Below are 17576 nucleotides of genomic sequence, written 5' to 3' on the forward strand. Positions count from 1 at the left end.
TGGGCGGCCGACAACTCCCGGCTGGACGTGGAGGCTGGAAAGCGCTTTGGTTATTGAAGCGTTACGTTTGTGTGAGGAATTCTAGTTGTCAGCGTTGGAGAAGTTGGGAGCTCTTCCTGACCTCTGGTGTCCCGTTTGAGGTCTTGTATGTGGAAAGAAGTGAGAGCGCCTGTTTGTTCGCCTAGAGCCGTACTAATAACGACAGTAATGACACGAGCACCTCCTCCGTCCTAAAGCCCCTGTTACCTCTTTGAGGCTGTGTGCCAGCCTCGGTTCCCAGCCCCTCGCGTACCTCAGGTGCTGGAATCCTTGTAGGAGCCCTGCCAGGCGGGCGTGCTAGCCCCGTGTTACAGTTGAGGAAGCGGGGAAGCAGCTAGGGGAACCGACTTCCTCGCAGTTACGGCCGTCCGGAAAAGTTGGAAGAAAGTCCAATTCCGGAGCCCGTGTACTTAGCTGCTACACTAAACCCCCTGCATTTTGGTAACTGTGTGGCTGGAAGTTCCCAAGGAAAATGGAGGAGGGGGTATATGTACATATAAATGTGTGCGTTTTTATTTTTAAGAAACAGGATTCAGCCGTTTAATTTTGTGTCCGTTCCTGGAGTCTTTCCACTCCAACGAAAATAACATACTCACTACACGATACTTGGAAAACTTACAAAAACCTTAAATACTGCGATTCCGTATACCTGAAATTTATTCCTTTTTTGTTGTTGCTTTTCCTGTTAGAGAATGAATCCGTTGAGAACAGCCATTATAATAATGAAAGTGACGGTGATGATAATAGGAACAGCCACCACCTTCCCACCTACCCTAATGTCTAGCGCATTCTAGATGCTCATTAAATCTTTGGTGCACAAATGAAGGAATAGACGCAGCGCTTAATATTTTGGAATATGCCCTTGCAGTCTTTTATAAAATCATATTAATTATTTATGGAATATGTATGTTATATATATTACACAGTAGTTGCCCCTTATTTATGGGTGATATGTTCCAAGATGTGAGATGATAAAATGCCGATGAGGTGAATGATATAGACACTGTGATGTAGCATTAGGCTGCTATTGATCTTCTGACAACACCTCAGAAAGAGGATCATTTGCTTCCAGACTGTGGATGACCACATGTACCTGAAGCCTTAGATAAGGGGGACTGCTGTATATAGTATACTACTTATAAAATATATATTATTATGTTGTAATTTAGGAAGAGCATATAAGGAAAGTGAAATGATAGTGTAAAAAGAGTACATATTTATTTAGCCACAGAAAACATTGATTGAACTTTACACAAGAACTGTGTAGTCTTTTCTCTTAGGTTCTTGGAGTAAATGGGGCAGAAATTGTCATAAATTTATTTTTAATCTCCAAAACTTGGGTACATAGTAGGTATTCAAAAAATATTTGCAAATGAATGAATATTTCAAAGTTGGTGTGTATATGTGTGGGTAGTTTCATCTGAATTTTTTTCTGTGTGTTTTGGTAATGTATAATGTATGTATGTCATATACCCATATGATCTGGGCTCCATGGTGCTGTGTAAATCTGTCTTTCTAGGCTTATGGCTTTTCATCATTCTCCCTGCTATATTAACTACTGTTTTTTGTCGATATTCCATGTCTGTCCATTCCATTCACACTTCTTCCCATGTGTCGTTTCCACACTTTTGAATTTTCTCATTGGCACCTTCTCCTGCCAAAATCCCAAGTGCCCTTCAAGGCAGGTGTTGCAAGCTCACATGTATACTTGGGCTGATCAGGTAACAAATGAGCCAAGTAGGTTTAGGTGGAGATTACAGAGAACTAGAGAACATTATCCTGTCTAAAAAGGCCCAGCAACTCTTTGGTTTGAGCTGATTATTACCATGTTAAAAGTGGGCCCAGTGTTACCAGATATTTCAATTTTACTAGAGAAGTTGAAAGTCTGTATTTATGTATGAAGTCTGATTTTTAAAAAAATTTTTTTTTCAGGATTTTATTTATTTGAGAGAGAGAGCCCGAGAAAGCATGAGTGGAGAGAGGGGTAGAGGGAGAAGGAGAAGCAGACTTCCACGGAGCAGGGAGCCAGATGCAGTGCTTGATCCCAGGACTCTGAGATCATGACCTGAGCTGAAGGCAGTTGCTCAACCGACTGAGCCATCCAGTCTCCCTTGAAGTCTGATTTTTAAATGTTAGCAAATGATATAAAAGTTTGAACACTGCGCAGGCCAAATAACATTTAAAGGCTGGATTTAGCAGTCACATTCTCAGTTTATGGCCATTATTTTTTTGCTATTTCAGATACTTTGTGCGTGAATCCTATTCTCTGATTCCAGCAGACTTCTTTTCTGTTCTTTTAGCATTTTATATATACCTCACTTATAATGCTGTTTCCAAGGTGCCTTTTGTTTTTGTTTTGTTTTGTTTTGTTTTGAAAGGGAGAGAAGGAGGGGGAGAGGCAGAGGCAGATGTGGGAGAAAGAGAATCTTAAGCAGGTTCCATACCCAGCATGGAATCTGACTCGGGGCTTGGTCTCACAACCCTGAGATATGACCTGAGTGGACATCAAGAGTCAGATGCTTAACTGACTGAGCTACCTCAGTACACCTGTTGAGCTGCCTTAGTTCCTTTTTTTTTTTTTTTTTTAGCTGCCTTAGTTCTTAATATGTCTTTCTCTTCTGTACACTGGAAACATTTGATGGCTTGGATTGGGTCTAATACTGCACTTGGTAAATATTGGGATAAAATACATGCTTATATATACCTGAGTCTTTGGTATATATGCATTTATTTCTCCTTTGGTTATCTTTATTTCTCCTCTACTTGGTTGTCTTAGAAACCAGCATCTGCGTCTTGTAAAAACAACAGTGATATCTTGGCTTTAATTGCTAAAGAGCTGTACTTACGGAAGGGACTGAATTGGTTAGCGTTGCTACTCAAAAGCTGGTTTGATTTAGATTCTATCTGATAGCTTAAATTTTAAATTTTAATTTATAAATTGAGATAAAAGTAATGACTAAGATTTTTTAATAAGTCAATAAAAGGAAAAATTGATAAATTGGACCTCATTGAACTGAAAAACTTTTGCTCTGTTAAGAAGATGAAAAGATAAGCTATAGGCTGGGATAAAATGTTTGCAAACCATGTATCTGACAAAGGACTTGAATCTAGAATTTATAAAGAGCTCTCAAAACAGAAGAAAAAAAAAACAAAGAAAATGAGCAAAAGATTCAAATAGGTATTTCACTGAAAGGGATATACAGGTGGCAAGCACGTGAGAAGATGTTATATATCAAAAGCCATTATAAAAATACAGTTTAAAGCCACAGCGAGATTATTACAGAATCGCTCAAAAAAGGAACAAAAAAGAACCACCAAATGGTGGTGAGAATGCTGAGAAACTTGATCACTCATACTTCACTGATGGTGATGTAAAATGGAAAGGGTAGCAGTTCTTCAAAACTGACTAAGTACTTAACATGATCCAGAAGCTGCACTCTTGGTCATTTATTTCAGAGAAATGAAAGCTTATGTTTCAACAAAAACCCATAAATTAATGTTCATAGCCATTTTATTTGTAATAGTTCCAAACTGGGAATAGCCCAGATGTCCTTCAGTGTGTAAGTGGTAAAAACAAATCCATCCATACCAAGGGCTACCGCTCAGCAAAAAAGGGAAGAAACTATTGATAAAACAACTTGGATGGATCTTGAGGCACTTATGCTGAGTGAAAACAGTTGATCTCAAAAGGTTACATATTGTATGAATCCATTTATATAACATCTTGCATGGAGATGGAGAGCAGATTGCTGTGTGGTGGTAGTGGGAGGTGGGTGGGGAGATACGGCTGAAAAAGGACAACACAAGGGATCCTTCTGATTGAACTCTTCTGTCTCCTGAGTGTGGTGATCGTCACACAAATCTATACGTATGATAAAATTTCATAGAGCTAAATACCCACACCTGAGCACCTGTAAAACTAATGAAATCTGAAGAGGCTAATGGGTTGTATCAATTTCCTGGTTGTCATATTACACAGTGGTTACAGTGGTCATTGCCCTTGGAGGAACCTGGGTGGAAGATACACAGATCTGTCTGTATTTCTTACACCTGCATGTGACTCTAGGATAATCTCAAAAAGCTTAAACAAATAACCTCCACCAAAAAAGCCTATAAGATTAATTTTTTTCTTTGACTTTTATTTTACAGGCAATGATCTAATCATGTCAGAGAAAGATGATACTGAGACTCCAGTGATAACTGAAGCAACCTCCACTCTTGAAGATGGGAACTGTGAGCCAGTCAAGAATTCTGAGTCTGTTGACCAAAGTGCCAAGCCAGAGAATAAATCAGAACCTTTAGCTATCACTCGGAAAAGACCAGAGTCCAAACCTTCCAGTGACCTTGAGACTTCAGAAGTTCTCCCTGTTGAGGCATCACAGGCTGTAGGCAAAGTAGAGTATCTGTTAAAACACTGGGATTAAAAGTTAAGGTTAAAAGGCATTTGGAACCAAAACCAATTTAAGATTGTATCTATTTGTTTCCTTTAAAAGCTGTAAAACATTTTCTCAGTTTTATAAATGACTTTATGAGTAGTCGCCTTTGCTATATGGTACTTAAATGCAGGTGACATAACATATGTCAGTCAAGCAATACAATTCTTTAGCTTAATGATATGTATTTCTTCACCTGTACTTGGGGCTAATAATTAAGATACCTTGTCTGTAACACTCTCTTACTCTCTACTTTTCCCCTTTTCTGTTGCCTTTTGTTTTTCTACCTACGGGGAATAATAGGAGACTGTTTCCAAAGATGTACCTCAGACTGGATGGGGATATTGGGGCAGCTGGGGCAAGTCCTTACTTTCTTCAGCATCAGCTACTGTAGCCACAGTAGGTAAGATCATTTGTCATTTTATTAATTTTTGTGTGGATGTTGCTACACATCTGTGTTAAAAATGACTTTGTTAATAATTCTTCTTCCATGTTTACTTAAGGGCTTTATAGTTTGAGAATTCATTAGGAATGATGGACCGATTTATAGTATACCTGGAGTTTGCAGCATTTTCTCATTAGCATTTCTCATTAGAGTTTCTCATTAATGAGAAAATGAGAAATTGCTAATATAAAACTATTGTTTGGTGGTAAAGCAAGTTTATTGTGGTTTTTTTTGTTTGTTTTATTTTTTGGTAAGATTACACTCCCAAACATTAGGTATGTATGGTCAGAATAACATGTCTGTAACCATAGTGATTTTAAAAATCTACAGGATTGTTTTGGTTTGTTTCTTCAGTTTAGGTGGCTAATAGTAATATTCAAATGTAAAAATGTAACCATTTTTCTCATCAGGACAAGGTATTTCAAATGTTATTGAGAAGGCAGAGACTTCTCTTGGAATTCCTAGTCCCAGTGAAATTTCAACCGAAGTCCAGTATGCAGCAGGTCAGTATGTGGAAACATTAAGATCTAGAATTTTGGGTCAAAATGGAACAGTTCAGCTCATTTTTCAGTATATATTTAATGAGTGTCTGATATTCAGGGCATCATGGCACTGGTGAGAAAGGAATTTGGAATCTTTGACTAACAGAGGTCTGTGTCCTTTAGCCACTTTAGTCATCTATGAAGTGGGATGATCTATGTCAAAATACTGTTACAAACATTAAATAAGGCCATGAATGTAGAATATAACAATCTCCTAGCGTTGTGTTTGGTACAATTGTGTAACAACCCAAGAAAAATTAACTAAATTTGACTCCATTGTGACACGAAAAAATATTCTAATATGTTTAGTTTTGGGGGTTTATTTTTTTTGTGTGTTTGGATTTTTATAAGATGGAATTTAATTTAATTTAATTTTTTTTCTTTATTTCTTTATTTATTTATTTGACAGAGAGCGAGAGAGATCATAAGTAGGCCAAGAAATAGGCAGAGAGAGGGGGGAAGCAGGCTCCCCGCTGAGCAGAGAGCCCGACACAGGGCTCGATCTTAGGACCCTGGGATCATGACCTGAGCCGAAAACAGAGGCTTAACCCACTGAGCTACCAGGCATCCCAAAATTTAATTTAGATACCTGCTTTGATCAGTGTGCTCTTACTTAAGCCACAGAAGACAGAATTATAACCAGGAATCAAGGTGGCCTGGGACCAGAAAACAGGAAACTTTTCAGGCCCTGATTTTGCTTTCTCCATCACTCAGGGGCTTTATTGTCTCTCACTCTTGTTTCTCTTTGATCGTCTAATTTTTTCTCCAATAAGCACAATTTTCTGGGATAAAATTTCAAATAGGCCATATTTTAAAAAGTCAGATTTATTGATTTTATAATTTGTATATATAATTGAATGTAATATATATGTAAATATATAATTTATATACAGTAATGCTTATTCTTTTTAGGTGTACAGTTCATGTGTTTCAACGAGCATACAGTCTTGTTTACACAGTAGAATCACGGTCCATTGTGATTATACAGTATAGAATATATCCTATATGTGTATTGATAATCAAAATACAACAATATTTTTATCACCCCCGAAAGACTCCTCGTGCCCCTCTGAGGTCACTCCCATCACTTACTCTCAGTTTTTGGCAACTGTTAATCTATTTTCTGCTTAAATTTGACTTAAATTTGACAGAAGATCACATACATGGAAACATACAGTATAAAATGTATTGTTACAGATATCAGTAGTTTGTTCAAACAACTGGATTTCATTTTTGAAATGAAAATGAAAAAAGCTATGTTTTGGGTAAATAGTTTAAAATAATAAAACAAAAAGGGCTAAGGTTACCCTGTGTATTGGAAGCAGGGTCTAGTTTCTAATATTTCACATAGATGCTGATAAAGCAGTACTATTTACGGACCATTCCTTCATGTTTACACATCCCTTTCCTCCTGTAGGAGAGACAAACGCCAAAGAGAATGCAAACTCCTTCCCATTGACTGGGCCATTTGGTGTATTCTCAACCATCTCTACTGCTGTTCAGACCACAGTGAGTAAAATGCATGGTGGACTGTACACCTCTGTGAATATAGTGTTTTTTGTTTTATCTCTTCCTTTTTTTCTTGAAAAGCCATGACGACTGATTACTATTATGGGAGTCCAAATTGCTGGATAGATCACTTTGACCTTAGTGGAAGAGTGAGAGCTCCTTGAAAACTTTCTTTAAAGAAGTAGAGAGCAGAAAATGAAGAGTAACAGAGAGGCAGTGTACATAATAATTTATGGAATATGAATTCTGAGTTTGGTGGCCTAGAAAATGTCCCTACTTTACAAAATATTTTTCCCCATAATTGCGTAACTATAGATGATTAGAAACATTTTTAAAGGATTTTATAGGAAACATAATGTCTGTCTTAATGAGAATAGATAACTAGTACTACTTAATTTTAATTTCTTGAAGTAAAACATATATACAGAAAAGTGAAGTTATAAGTATTCAGTTTGAATTTTTATAGTGTGAACACACTCAGACTAAAATTCAAACATGATGGTACATCATAGGTTTTCCACCTGTGCCCTCTTCCAGCCATCCGCTTCTTCCTTTTGCCCATCAAAATAACCACAATCCTGACTTCTACGCATCATAGATTAATTTTGCCTACTTTTAAACTTGACATAAATGGAATCATACAGTAAGGTACCTTATTGTGTTTGGCTTCTTTTACTCAACATTGTGTTTGTATGATTTCTCTTTGTGTAGTGTGTGTGGTATATTCCATTTTCTTTGCCATATTCCATTATATGACTATGTAACATTTATTTATTCCATGGTTGGTGAGTACTGGGGTTGTTTCCACTTTTTAGCTTTTACAACTAGGAATGCCATGAACATTTTGTATATCTTTTGATGAGCCTCTGTATGCAACCATGTATAGTGTTGTTGGTTCATAAGGATATTCATATGGTTAGTGGTAGTGGATACTGACATACAGTTCTCCGGAGTGTTTGAACCTGTTTATAGTCCTAAAAGCAGTGGATGATTGTTTTAATTGCTCCACATTCTTGCCATTGCTTGGTGTTGTAAGCCACTATTTTATATAATCAAAACATGAATATGTTTTTTTTCAGTATTACTGTAATGAATTTAATTACTGAATGTAACTGAATGTAATTATTGTATGTGTTTCCTAGGGAAAGAGTGTGATCAGTGGGGGTTTGGATGCCTTAGAATTCATTGGGAAAAAGACAATGGATGTAATAGCAGAAGGGGATCCTGGATTTAAAAGAACCAAGGGTCTGATGAACCGGAATTCTACATTGTCTCAGGTACTATTTGTCTTTACCTATTTACTTCATGTTTCTGTTTTGATCTGTATTTTTGCCTGTAGTAGACCTTGTTAATAATGCCTTTTGAAAAATTTTCAATGATATTTTTATTAAGGCTTTTTTGGGGTGGGAATGTGACTGATGAGAGCTTTAGTGTTTAGAAAAATGCCCAGTTCTTTTTTTCCTCCTCTTTCTTTTCTGTAAGAGGCTCCTATCAGTACAACAGAAGGCGACAAGCCCTTTTAGAGTTGTTGAGTACATTAATGTTTAAAGCACTCTCCATCCGGTTCCTTGGTGTTATTTATTCTGTCCAAGATTGAATTATGTGTGACCATTTTTTCCCAGCAGTTCCTTAGCCTATCAGATTTGAATTGCCATGCCAGGAATGAAAGGGCATTGCTCTGTCCTGTTACCATCTCAGCTTTGCTTCCTTCAGCTCTCAGAACTCACCCTTGAGCTCCCATTACTTGCTGCAGGGTAAGCCTCCACCTTTTTTTCAGGTTTTACGAGAGGCAAAGGAGAAAGAAGAGCTATGGACCTCCAATGATGTTGCCTTGGAAACAGACAAGAAAACTCATTATGGGCTCCTCTTTGATGAATTTCAAGGCCTTTCGCATCTGGAAGCTCTGGAGATGCTTTCCCGAGAAAGTGAAATAAAGGTAATTCCAAATCAGCAATTTCAATTGGATGGTCTCCAAACAAAGGAGCGCTGCATAGTTTCTTCTGTTTGTACAGTTGGAAGATGAAATATATTTCACATGGAGGCTTGAGACTCTTGGAAAATACTACACCACAATAAACAAATGTTTGAACTAATTACTAGAAATAGAATGAGTCAGGTGTTATTTCTTTTAATTTAAATAGAAAAGGATAGGGAACCAAGAGATCTTAATAGTACATCTGTGTTTTCCCTTTGCCTTGGTCTTTTTTTTTTTTTGATAGTCTCTCTGGCTTAAGCTGCCAATCTGGATACAATTACCTGTTAGTTTTTAATTGATTCAAGACTGTTTAACTTCCCCCTAATTTCTTAGCCATTGTTAAACACAAATAATTCCTGGATGTTTCTGGTTTTTATTTTTATTTTTATTTTTTTAAAGATTTTATTTATTTATTTGACAGACAGAGATCACAAGTAGGCATAGAGGCAGGCAGAGAGAGAGGAGGAAGCAGGCTTCCTGCTGAGCAGAGAGCCCGATGCAGGGCTCCATTCCAGGACCATGAGATCATGACGTTAGCCGAAGGCAGAGGCTTTAACCCACTGAGCCACCCAGGCGCCCCTGTTTCTGGTTTTTAATTTTTTCTTTTTAAGTATAAATTCTCCCTATCTTCCTATAATGACTGATCTCTTGTATTAAGATATTTAAAGAATAGTTTGTATTGACTGGTGAGCTCATAATTTTATTTTAATTTCATCTGTAGCCTCTTCTCCATTTGAAAATGTTTTTTTCTTTTGTACTCTCACAACTTTTTATTATTTTATATCCATTCAGGTGAAATCTATTCTTAATTCTCTAAGTGGAGAAGAATTAGAGACTCTAAAACTTGAATTGGAGCAACTCAAGGAAGCATTTTCCCTAGCAGAGTTCTGTGAAGAAGAGGAAGAAGAGAAAAAAGGTAATATGAAAATCCAGTATTTGAGTGGAAGGGATGTTAAATGTTTATATGCAGTGTATTGCCCTTGAAACTAATTATTTTCTCTTTAATTAACTAGTCTGATTTTATTTTTTGCTGTCTTGCCCCTGACTAGGTATTTGTATGAGTAGTTGGTCTTAAGTGCATATCTTTGCCCCACTTCTCCCTTCTGCCCCCCAAACTGTGACTTCTCCAGGTCTCATCTTGTAACTCACAAAACTGCCTGCTTTTTTTGCTTAGAGAATCGCCCTTGTTAGATTCCTGCCTCAGTCTGGCTGGTCATCCCTGTGAGCTTTTATATCCCTAGATACTGCTCCTCTGCCTCTCTGACTCCTATGATCCCTGTCCTCATCTTGAATTCAGGCATGCAGGGTGGCAGTTATCCAAAATGTAGGTGATGATTTATTTTTGTATTTTCCAAAGCTTTTTTTTAATGCCATATTCTTAGTATCTGCATACTCCTAAAAATATTAGTAATTATCAGGAAACAAGGTCATTTACATAAGGCATAATTTCTAGTCAACTGAATCTTAAGCTTTTGAGAGTTGTTTTATTTTAAAGTTTAGCTGGAAATATTTCTAATATGCATTATACACTAACTTTTTTTAGTAGAATCTAAGGAGTACAGTTTTTTTTGCCTTTTTTTTTTTTAATGAAATGATCAGTTACAAACATTAAAAGTAAAAATAAAAAACAAAACCAACATTAAAAATGACTAGAAAAATTCTTTCAGGGTCCATCAAGACGTATGAGTCAATCACCCATATGGTAGGTTAAGTTAGTGATTTGAAAAGTGTGGTCTGCAGATTCTTGGGTTCCCAGGATCTTTGCAGGGAATCCATGAGTCAAAACTCTGCATCATAATACCAAAATGTCTTTTTTCTTTTTAAAAAATGTGTTATTTTGACATTCACACTGATGTTGCAAAAGCGGTGGTGAGTAGAATTACTGGTGTTTTAACACAGATAAGACAGTGATACCAAATTGTGCTAATACTTTATTTTCACTCCCATGCATTCATAGTAAATACATAAATAAATAAAATATTTTTAAGGTGCCAGTTTCATTTAAGCTTGTCCTCATGAAACAGTAACAGTGATTTATCTCACTGAGTCTTGACCCTTGAGTACACTTATTTTTCATATTTGTGTGATGCATACTGAAGTTGTCTCAAGGAAAAGCACTGTTATTTCAGCTGTAAGTGCAAGTACCTGTTTTTTCATGGGACACTATTTTTTTTTAAAAAGATTGCAGTCACACAGACTCTTCAGAGCAGGCTATTTGGTAAACATTTTCTTGAAAATGAATGAAATGAGCCTTCACTTGAAGGAAAAATATTTGTGAATAGTAAAATTTAAGTTAACCTAAAGTTAGAATTTTGTCTTGTGGTGAGCTTGACAGCTTCCTAGTGCTTACAGATTTTTTTGATGAAATTCGTGGTCGTAGTAACAAATTTGATCTCCTAGGCGTATTTAAATGTGATGGCATTTAGAAGATTTGCATAATTCAGAGAATCAGTATTTTCCAGATGACTAATGAGTGGTGTTGCAAAGTCATATCTGGGCAAAAAATAGACCAGTAGATTTTAATTTAATGTAACTGAATTCAAAATTTCATTGTGCGATTTCAGGCTCTACATTATAACTAGCCTTTAAGACTATTTGTTGAGTTTTGGTGTGGTATTAAAGAATATCCACAATTATCTGCAAAGGCAATTAAAGTTGTTCTCCTCTTTCCAACTATGTGAGCTTGAATACACCATGTACTTAAAACAACATATCATAACAAAGTGAAGGTAAAAGCAGATAAAAGAATCCAGCTGTCTCTAAGCTAGGCATTAAAGAGATTTGCAGAGATATAAAACAGTGGCATTCATCTCACTAAAATTTTTCTTTTCTGGAAAATATAGTTGTTTTTCTTAAAAATTATGTCAAGTGTATTTAAGGAATTCAAACATTTCAGTTTTAATTTTTAATATGATAAGTGTTGACAGATATGTAACTTACATTAAAAAAGAACTTTTTGAGAACCTCTTGGGGGTTCTCAAAAAGTTTTAAGAATGTAAAGGGGTCCTGAGATCAAAGTGTTTTTGAGAGCTGCTATATTAAATTATCCTAAACTGCTATGCTTTTAGAGATGTTTCTGTTATTTTTCAGAATTGTGCATCTTTATGTTCTGTGCATTTATCTGTCCATCTTTTAATTCTCTTCACTTTCAGTGAGATTGCTTCTAATACCCTCTGAATCTCATTTTCTATCTTTAATCAGCTTTGGGTGGAAAACCAGTTAACCTACTCTTACTCAAGTTGTATATTAAAAGGAACGTCTGACTGAGAGTCTTAAGGCCTTTCTTTGAGAGAAGGAGGTGAAGTAGAATGTATGGATATTATACTGAGAGATAATTCCTCTTTTTTGTTCCCATCTGTGTTTTGTACTGCTTTCTAAGAGGTCGCATTGGCTGGTTATATAACACCTTGCTATATATTCTATGTAAAGATACTGGTCCTGATATAAAATGGCGCTTGAATAAAAGTTTTTAAGCTTACCTGAAGTATTGAATAGACAGTATAGCTTAGTGGATCAAAGGATGGGTTTTGGAGTTAGACCTGAGTTCAAAATCAAGATCTGCTGTTTCCTAAATCATATGACCTTGGATAATTAACACTGAAATTCTGTTTTCTCATCTTTAAGAAGAAGATGCTAATCCCTCTCAGGTTGGTATAAGGACTAAATAAAATATTTAAGGTCTGATACATGGTAAGCACTTAACAGATGGTGGCTGCTATTTTCATTATCAGGGTGGCATAAGTAAATAAAGATCTGTGCTTAGCAGGAAATCCATAAATTAATTTTTATTTACTTAAGTTGCTCCATTGTTCCTAACTAAACCCAAGTGTGGCAGTCCCCAGTTATTTATAAACTTAATTTATTTGTACATAATACCATTAACAGTATTTGTTCAATTTAGTCAACATCTGGCTTTGCATAGTAATCAGAAATCCTGATCTTTAAGTACCATTCTGAGGATTCTAAGGCGTTTCTGAAAAGAAGGATTTGTGTCTCTGATATTTTTCTCCACTACCTGTTTGCCAGAGATAGAGGGCTCTGAAAAGAGAGCACTACAGTGCTACATACTACCCTCCCCAACAGTTTTCCCCCAGGGATTTTGGGTGAAAATGCAACACTGACCTTGGTATTACATTTCAATGAAAATGTAAAAAAAAAAGGCTGTGGTATCAAAGGGGAGCGGAAACCACAGAAGATGGAGACCCCAGCCTTTTCTAAGTCCCACCAAATCTCTAGCCATGCCTCCTTTCCATCCTCACACTTTTTCCCCCTCTTTTTAAAAAAGATTTTATTTATTTATTTGTAAGAACGAGGTGGGGAGAGAGAGAGAGAGAGCGGGCACACAAGCATAAGCAGGGGGTATGGCAGGCAGAGGGAGAAGCAGACTCCCTGCTGAGCAGGGAGCCCGATGCTGGACTTGATCCCAGAACCCTGGGATCATGACCTGAGCCAAAGACAGACATTCAACCTATTGAGCCACCCAGGCATCCCTCATCCTCACACTTTTATCTTAACACAGCAACTAGTTTTTACACTTAGGTCTGTGGGGCGTACATGACAGGCTCTCCAAACATTTTTTGATCAACCTTAGCAGTAAAAGTTTTTTTGAGTACTTAGATTTAGTGTATGTACATTTGATGTTTATAAATTATATATATGTACTGCTATAATAATATATTACATATGTTCTAAAGTATACCCTAAAATAGAAGTTTTTAAAAGGAGAAGACAACTGTCTACAAATAAAATGTTCTGTTTTTCCCCCAATACTTTATTGGATTATTTTGTGAGCCCCTTGGGGTACATGGATCCCAGTATAGTATCAGATACTCCCTTGCTCCCAGATAATTTAGAAGCTTTGCTAGGAAAACAAAATGCCTGTTAGATTTTAGATTTTTAGGCAGTAGAATTTGATTAGGTGTTGCTAAGAGGAGTGATATAGGTTACAGCTATAGTATTTAGAAGACCAACTTTTCCCAACCCTTTTATAATGAGGATCACCAAACTATTTGAATTCTGTCTTGAACACCAAGAGAGAAGGGAAAAGGGATAGCAAATGGAGAGGGAAGAAAAGATGGAATTTTTTTCCTAAGGGTTTTGGGGAGAAAATAGGTATGAAGAAGTAATCATTTGCCCTGGTAAACCATAAACCGGTGATTAAGAAGTACTTGTATAGATTATAAGTGCTAGAAGATTTCTATATACAAGAGTTCTTGCTACATTGTACAGTTAAGAGAAGCTTTGGTCTGAGGAAATTAAGTAAAATTTAGATGAGTAGAAAGGAAAACAGCATTTCTAGCCATTTGTTTGGATGTGGGTTTTTTTTTTTTTTATATTGACTCACCTATTTGCCTCTATGTTTCAAATATAAGCATAATATGTTTCCCATCATCTCTTAGGCTTCTTAACCAATAGCTTTATTACCATTCTTCCAACACTGTGGAATCCCTTTTTCTTTTCCTTTCTTCTTATCCATCATTATCTCCTGCCTGGATCCTCAGCCTTCTGCTCCCCTTCTTGTTCCCAATTAAGTTCATCTCCACCCAGGAGTCAGAGTGGATCTTTCTAAAATTTCAATTGGACATACCTGTCTCTCTTTAAAATCATTCAGTGTCTTCTCACCCCCTTAATGAAAAGCTGGGATTCCTCACCATTGGTTTTTAAGGACATCTTTTACCTGGATCCTACTTAATGTTCTAGCTCCGTTCTTACTTCTCTTCTCTCCCTTACATTAAGACACTTCCAAACATATTAAACTTGTTTCCGTGCTTTCTTTCACCTTGGTATCTTTTACTTGTTTTCACTGTCCGGGACTCTTTTTTTTCTCCTGGCTAAGTTATACTCACTTTTTATATCCTGACTTAAATTCCGCTTTCTTAGAAGAACAGACATAGTACCTGCTTAGTACTCTGCCTTCACCAGTTCTCATTCCTACATCTGGAATATAATATAAAGAGCACAGGATTTGGACTGGAGTGGAAAGGCCAAGGTTTGACTCCTAATCTTTGCTGTGCAATTTTGTGGAAATAACCCCTTCAAGCCCTAGTTCATCTCTAAAATGGGATAATGATACTTTTTTGCAAGCCTATTGAAAGAATTCATTGGCATATATAGAAGGATTCTGTAAGCACTAACGCACCATGCTCATTTAAATTGCTGTTACTATTAGTGCTGCTGCTCCTGCCATGCCTCTCTTCTTCTTCTTACCGCCCACCACCCCCATCCCTATCAGTCTTTCTGCAGTGTCTTAAATAGGACTTGGGTTTTGTTTTTGTTTTTGTTTCTGTTTTTTTGTTTAAATATTTTATTTATATATTTTCAAGAGAGAGAGAGCACGAACGTGCATAAGCTGGGGGAGAGGCAGAGGGAGAGAGAGAAGCAGGCTCCCCAATGAGCAGGGAGCAGATATGGGGCTTGATCCCAGGACTCTGGAACCAAGACCTGCACCCAAGGCAGATGCTAAACTGACTGAGCCACCCAGGTGCCCCTGTTTGTTTGTTTGTTTGTTTGTTTTTCAGGGGACGAAGACTTTACTAAAGAGATAACAGATCTATTTTCCCAGCTGCATGTCTCCTCCAAACCCGAGAAACTTGCCAGGGTAAGTTATTACTTGGTGATTTTCTTTCTTTCTTTCTTTCTTTTTTTCTTGTGTTGATTTAGTAGATAAAGAATATAAGATTCTAACTTCGTGGCAAGGGTGTCAACAAACTGGGGGTATATTCTGAGTTCCATATCTTCTACCTGCCTTCTGCTATGACAGGTTAGCATGCAGATCTCACATCTGCCCTGCCTGCCCCACACTTCTGCCACCCTCACCTGTTTTCATTTGGAATGCTGCTTATCTGAAAGCTCTTATTAGGCCACAGGGTTGGCAGCCTTTATGAGACCAGTGGGCTTGCCTCAATTGAGGTCTTCCTCTTCTCAGGGCTCTGAGTGATTCAAAGATGATGGAATGTGGCCCCAGCCCTTATGGACTGGATGGAGGTTATCATTTCCCGCAGCACAGTGACCCTTTAGCTTGTGCAAATGAGAGTCCCTTGGCCTAAGCCTTGGTCTTTGATGGTGGTGTCTGAGCTATCCTCACACATTTGGAACATGGAAGGGCTTTAGTCAAAGTCAGTAGGGAGGGTCTGTTTTCAGAGCAATACTCACCTTGCATATATGCCAGTGCCAGCTCATGGGACACTATCCACTGGGTCTTGAGCTGCTTGCTGCCTCTTCACCATCCTCTCCCAGTCTCTGGAACCATCTCTGGACCAGTTAATGGCAGGCATACATTGCTGCCTGGCCAGGATAGCCATTATAGTCGCTTGCATACCACAGGGCAAGGAATGTGATGCTTGATTTGCTAGCCCACTTTGTCATGCCCAGTGAAAATGCTACATTCCCCAGGAAAATTTTCAGGCAGCTCATCTTCCTTGTCTCACCTGTAGCACTTGACCTCAGCACTTCTAGCTTGTATCATGGTAGTGTTTTTTGAGTTGGAAATAATATCAAATTTAGAGAAAAGTTGCACAAATAAAGCAAATAAAATACAATATCTTTTATGCAGATACACCCTTTGTTAACAGTTAACTCCATACATTTAATCATTTGTGTTTGAGCATTTGTTCTCTCATTACATGTCCTATCCCTTCCCCCCCTTTCCCCTTCTTCCCTTTCTCCCCTGTACAGCACCACACACGTACACATGCACGCATGCATGTTGTTATTATTGGGACTGTAATTGTAAACGTGATAGCCCTTTATTCATAAATATTTTAATATGTACCTACTAAGAATACAGATATTTCCTTATGTCATCACAGTAGTTCTCACTTGCTCTAAACTTAACATTGACACCATATTTTTTTTTTTTTTAACAGATTTATTAGAGAGAGAGCAAGAGCGTGAGCAGGGGAAGGACCAGAGGGAAAGGGAGAAGCAGACTCCCCACTGAGTAGGGAGCCTGACTCAGGGCTCGATCCCAGGACCCAGAGATCATGACCTGAACCGTAGACAGAGGCTTAATGGACTGAGCCACCCAGGCATCCCTGATACCATATTTTTATTTAATCTCTTGTCCACTTGTCCACATTCTGATTTTGGCAGTTGGCCCAAAAATGTCCTTTGTATCAAATTTTTTCCTCTAACATTGAAGCTAGTACATAATCATGAATTGTGTTTAGTTGTCAAGTACTTTTATTCTCTTTTAATATGGAGTAGTTCCTCATCTTTCCTTGTCTTTTATGATGAGAAATAACAAACTCCTTTCCCCCTATATAAATATAGAGTATTCCTCATTTGGGGTTTGTCTTGTGTTTTCTCATGACCAAAGTCAGGTTATGCCTTCCCAAGCAAGACACTTCAGAAGTGACATCGTATCCTTCCCAGGCTATCACACCTACAGCACATGATGTCCATCTTCCCTATTGTGATGTGTTGCCTGATTTCTCACTGTATTGTTACAAATTTTCCCCTGTGGTACTAATAAACTTTCTGTGAGAGACATTTTAAGACCAACAAATACCCTGATTCTCCAATTTCCCACTTAGATTTGGCATCTATGCATGGTTCTTGCTGCATCAGTGTTTACTGTGATGATGTATTCTAACCCCAGCATTTGCTCCACACTTATCAGTGAGCTTTGGCAT

At 37.4% G+C, this 17576-nt stretch overlaps 1 protein-coding gene across 7 annotated transcripts in view; it reads left to right on the plus strand.

The window, feature by feature from the left end:
- FAM114A2 (family with sequence similarity 114 member A2) overlaps nt 1-17576 on the plus strand; it is a 34450-nt gene that overhangs the window by 184 nt on the left and 16690 nt on the right. For 2 of the 7 annotated variants that reach the window (XM_082725140.1, XM_082725141.1), the window contains exons 2-9: nt 4189-4433; nt 4776-4875; nt 5328-5420; nt 6877-6968; nt 8111-8245; nt 8746-8904; nt 9736-9859; nt 15462-15541. In XM_082725140.1, coding sequence (XP_082581266.1) covers nt 4203-4433; nt 4776-4875; nt 5328-5420; nt 6877-6968; nt 8111-8245; nt 8746-8904; nt 9736-9859; nt 15462-15541 — 1014 coding nt within the window. In that variant the 5' untranslated portion in view covers nt 4189-4202. Of the gene's footprint in view, nt 1-42; nt 160-357; nt 481-4188; nt 4434-4775; nt 4876-5327; nt 5421-6876; nt 6969-8110; nt 8246-8745; nt 8905-9735; nt 9860-15461; nt 15542-17576 lie in introns of those variants that run through there. The other 5 variants (XM_082725144.1, XM_082725145.1, XM_082725143.1 and 2 more) reach the window with 4 other exon arrangements.

This window comes from Mustela nivalis (assembly GCF_964662115.1).
Source record: "Mustela nivalis genome assembly, chromosome: 3".
NCBI classification, from domain to species: Eukaryota; Metazoa; Chordata; class Mammalia; order Carnivora; family Mustelidae; genus Mustela; species Mustela nivalis.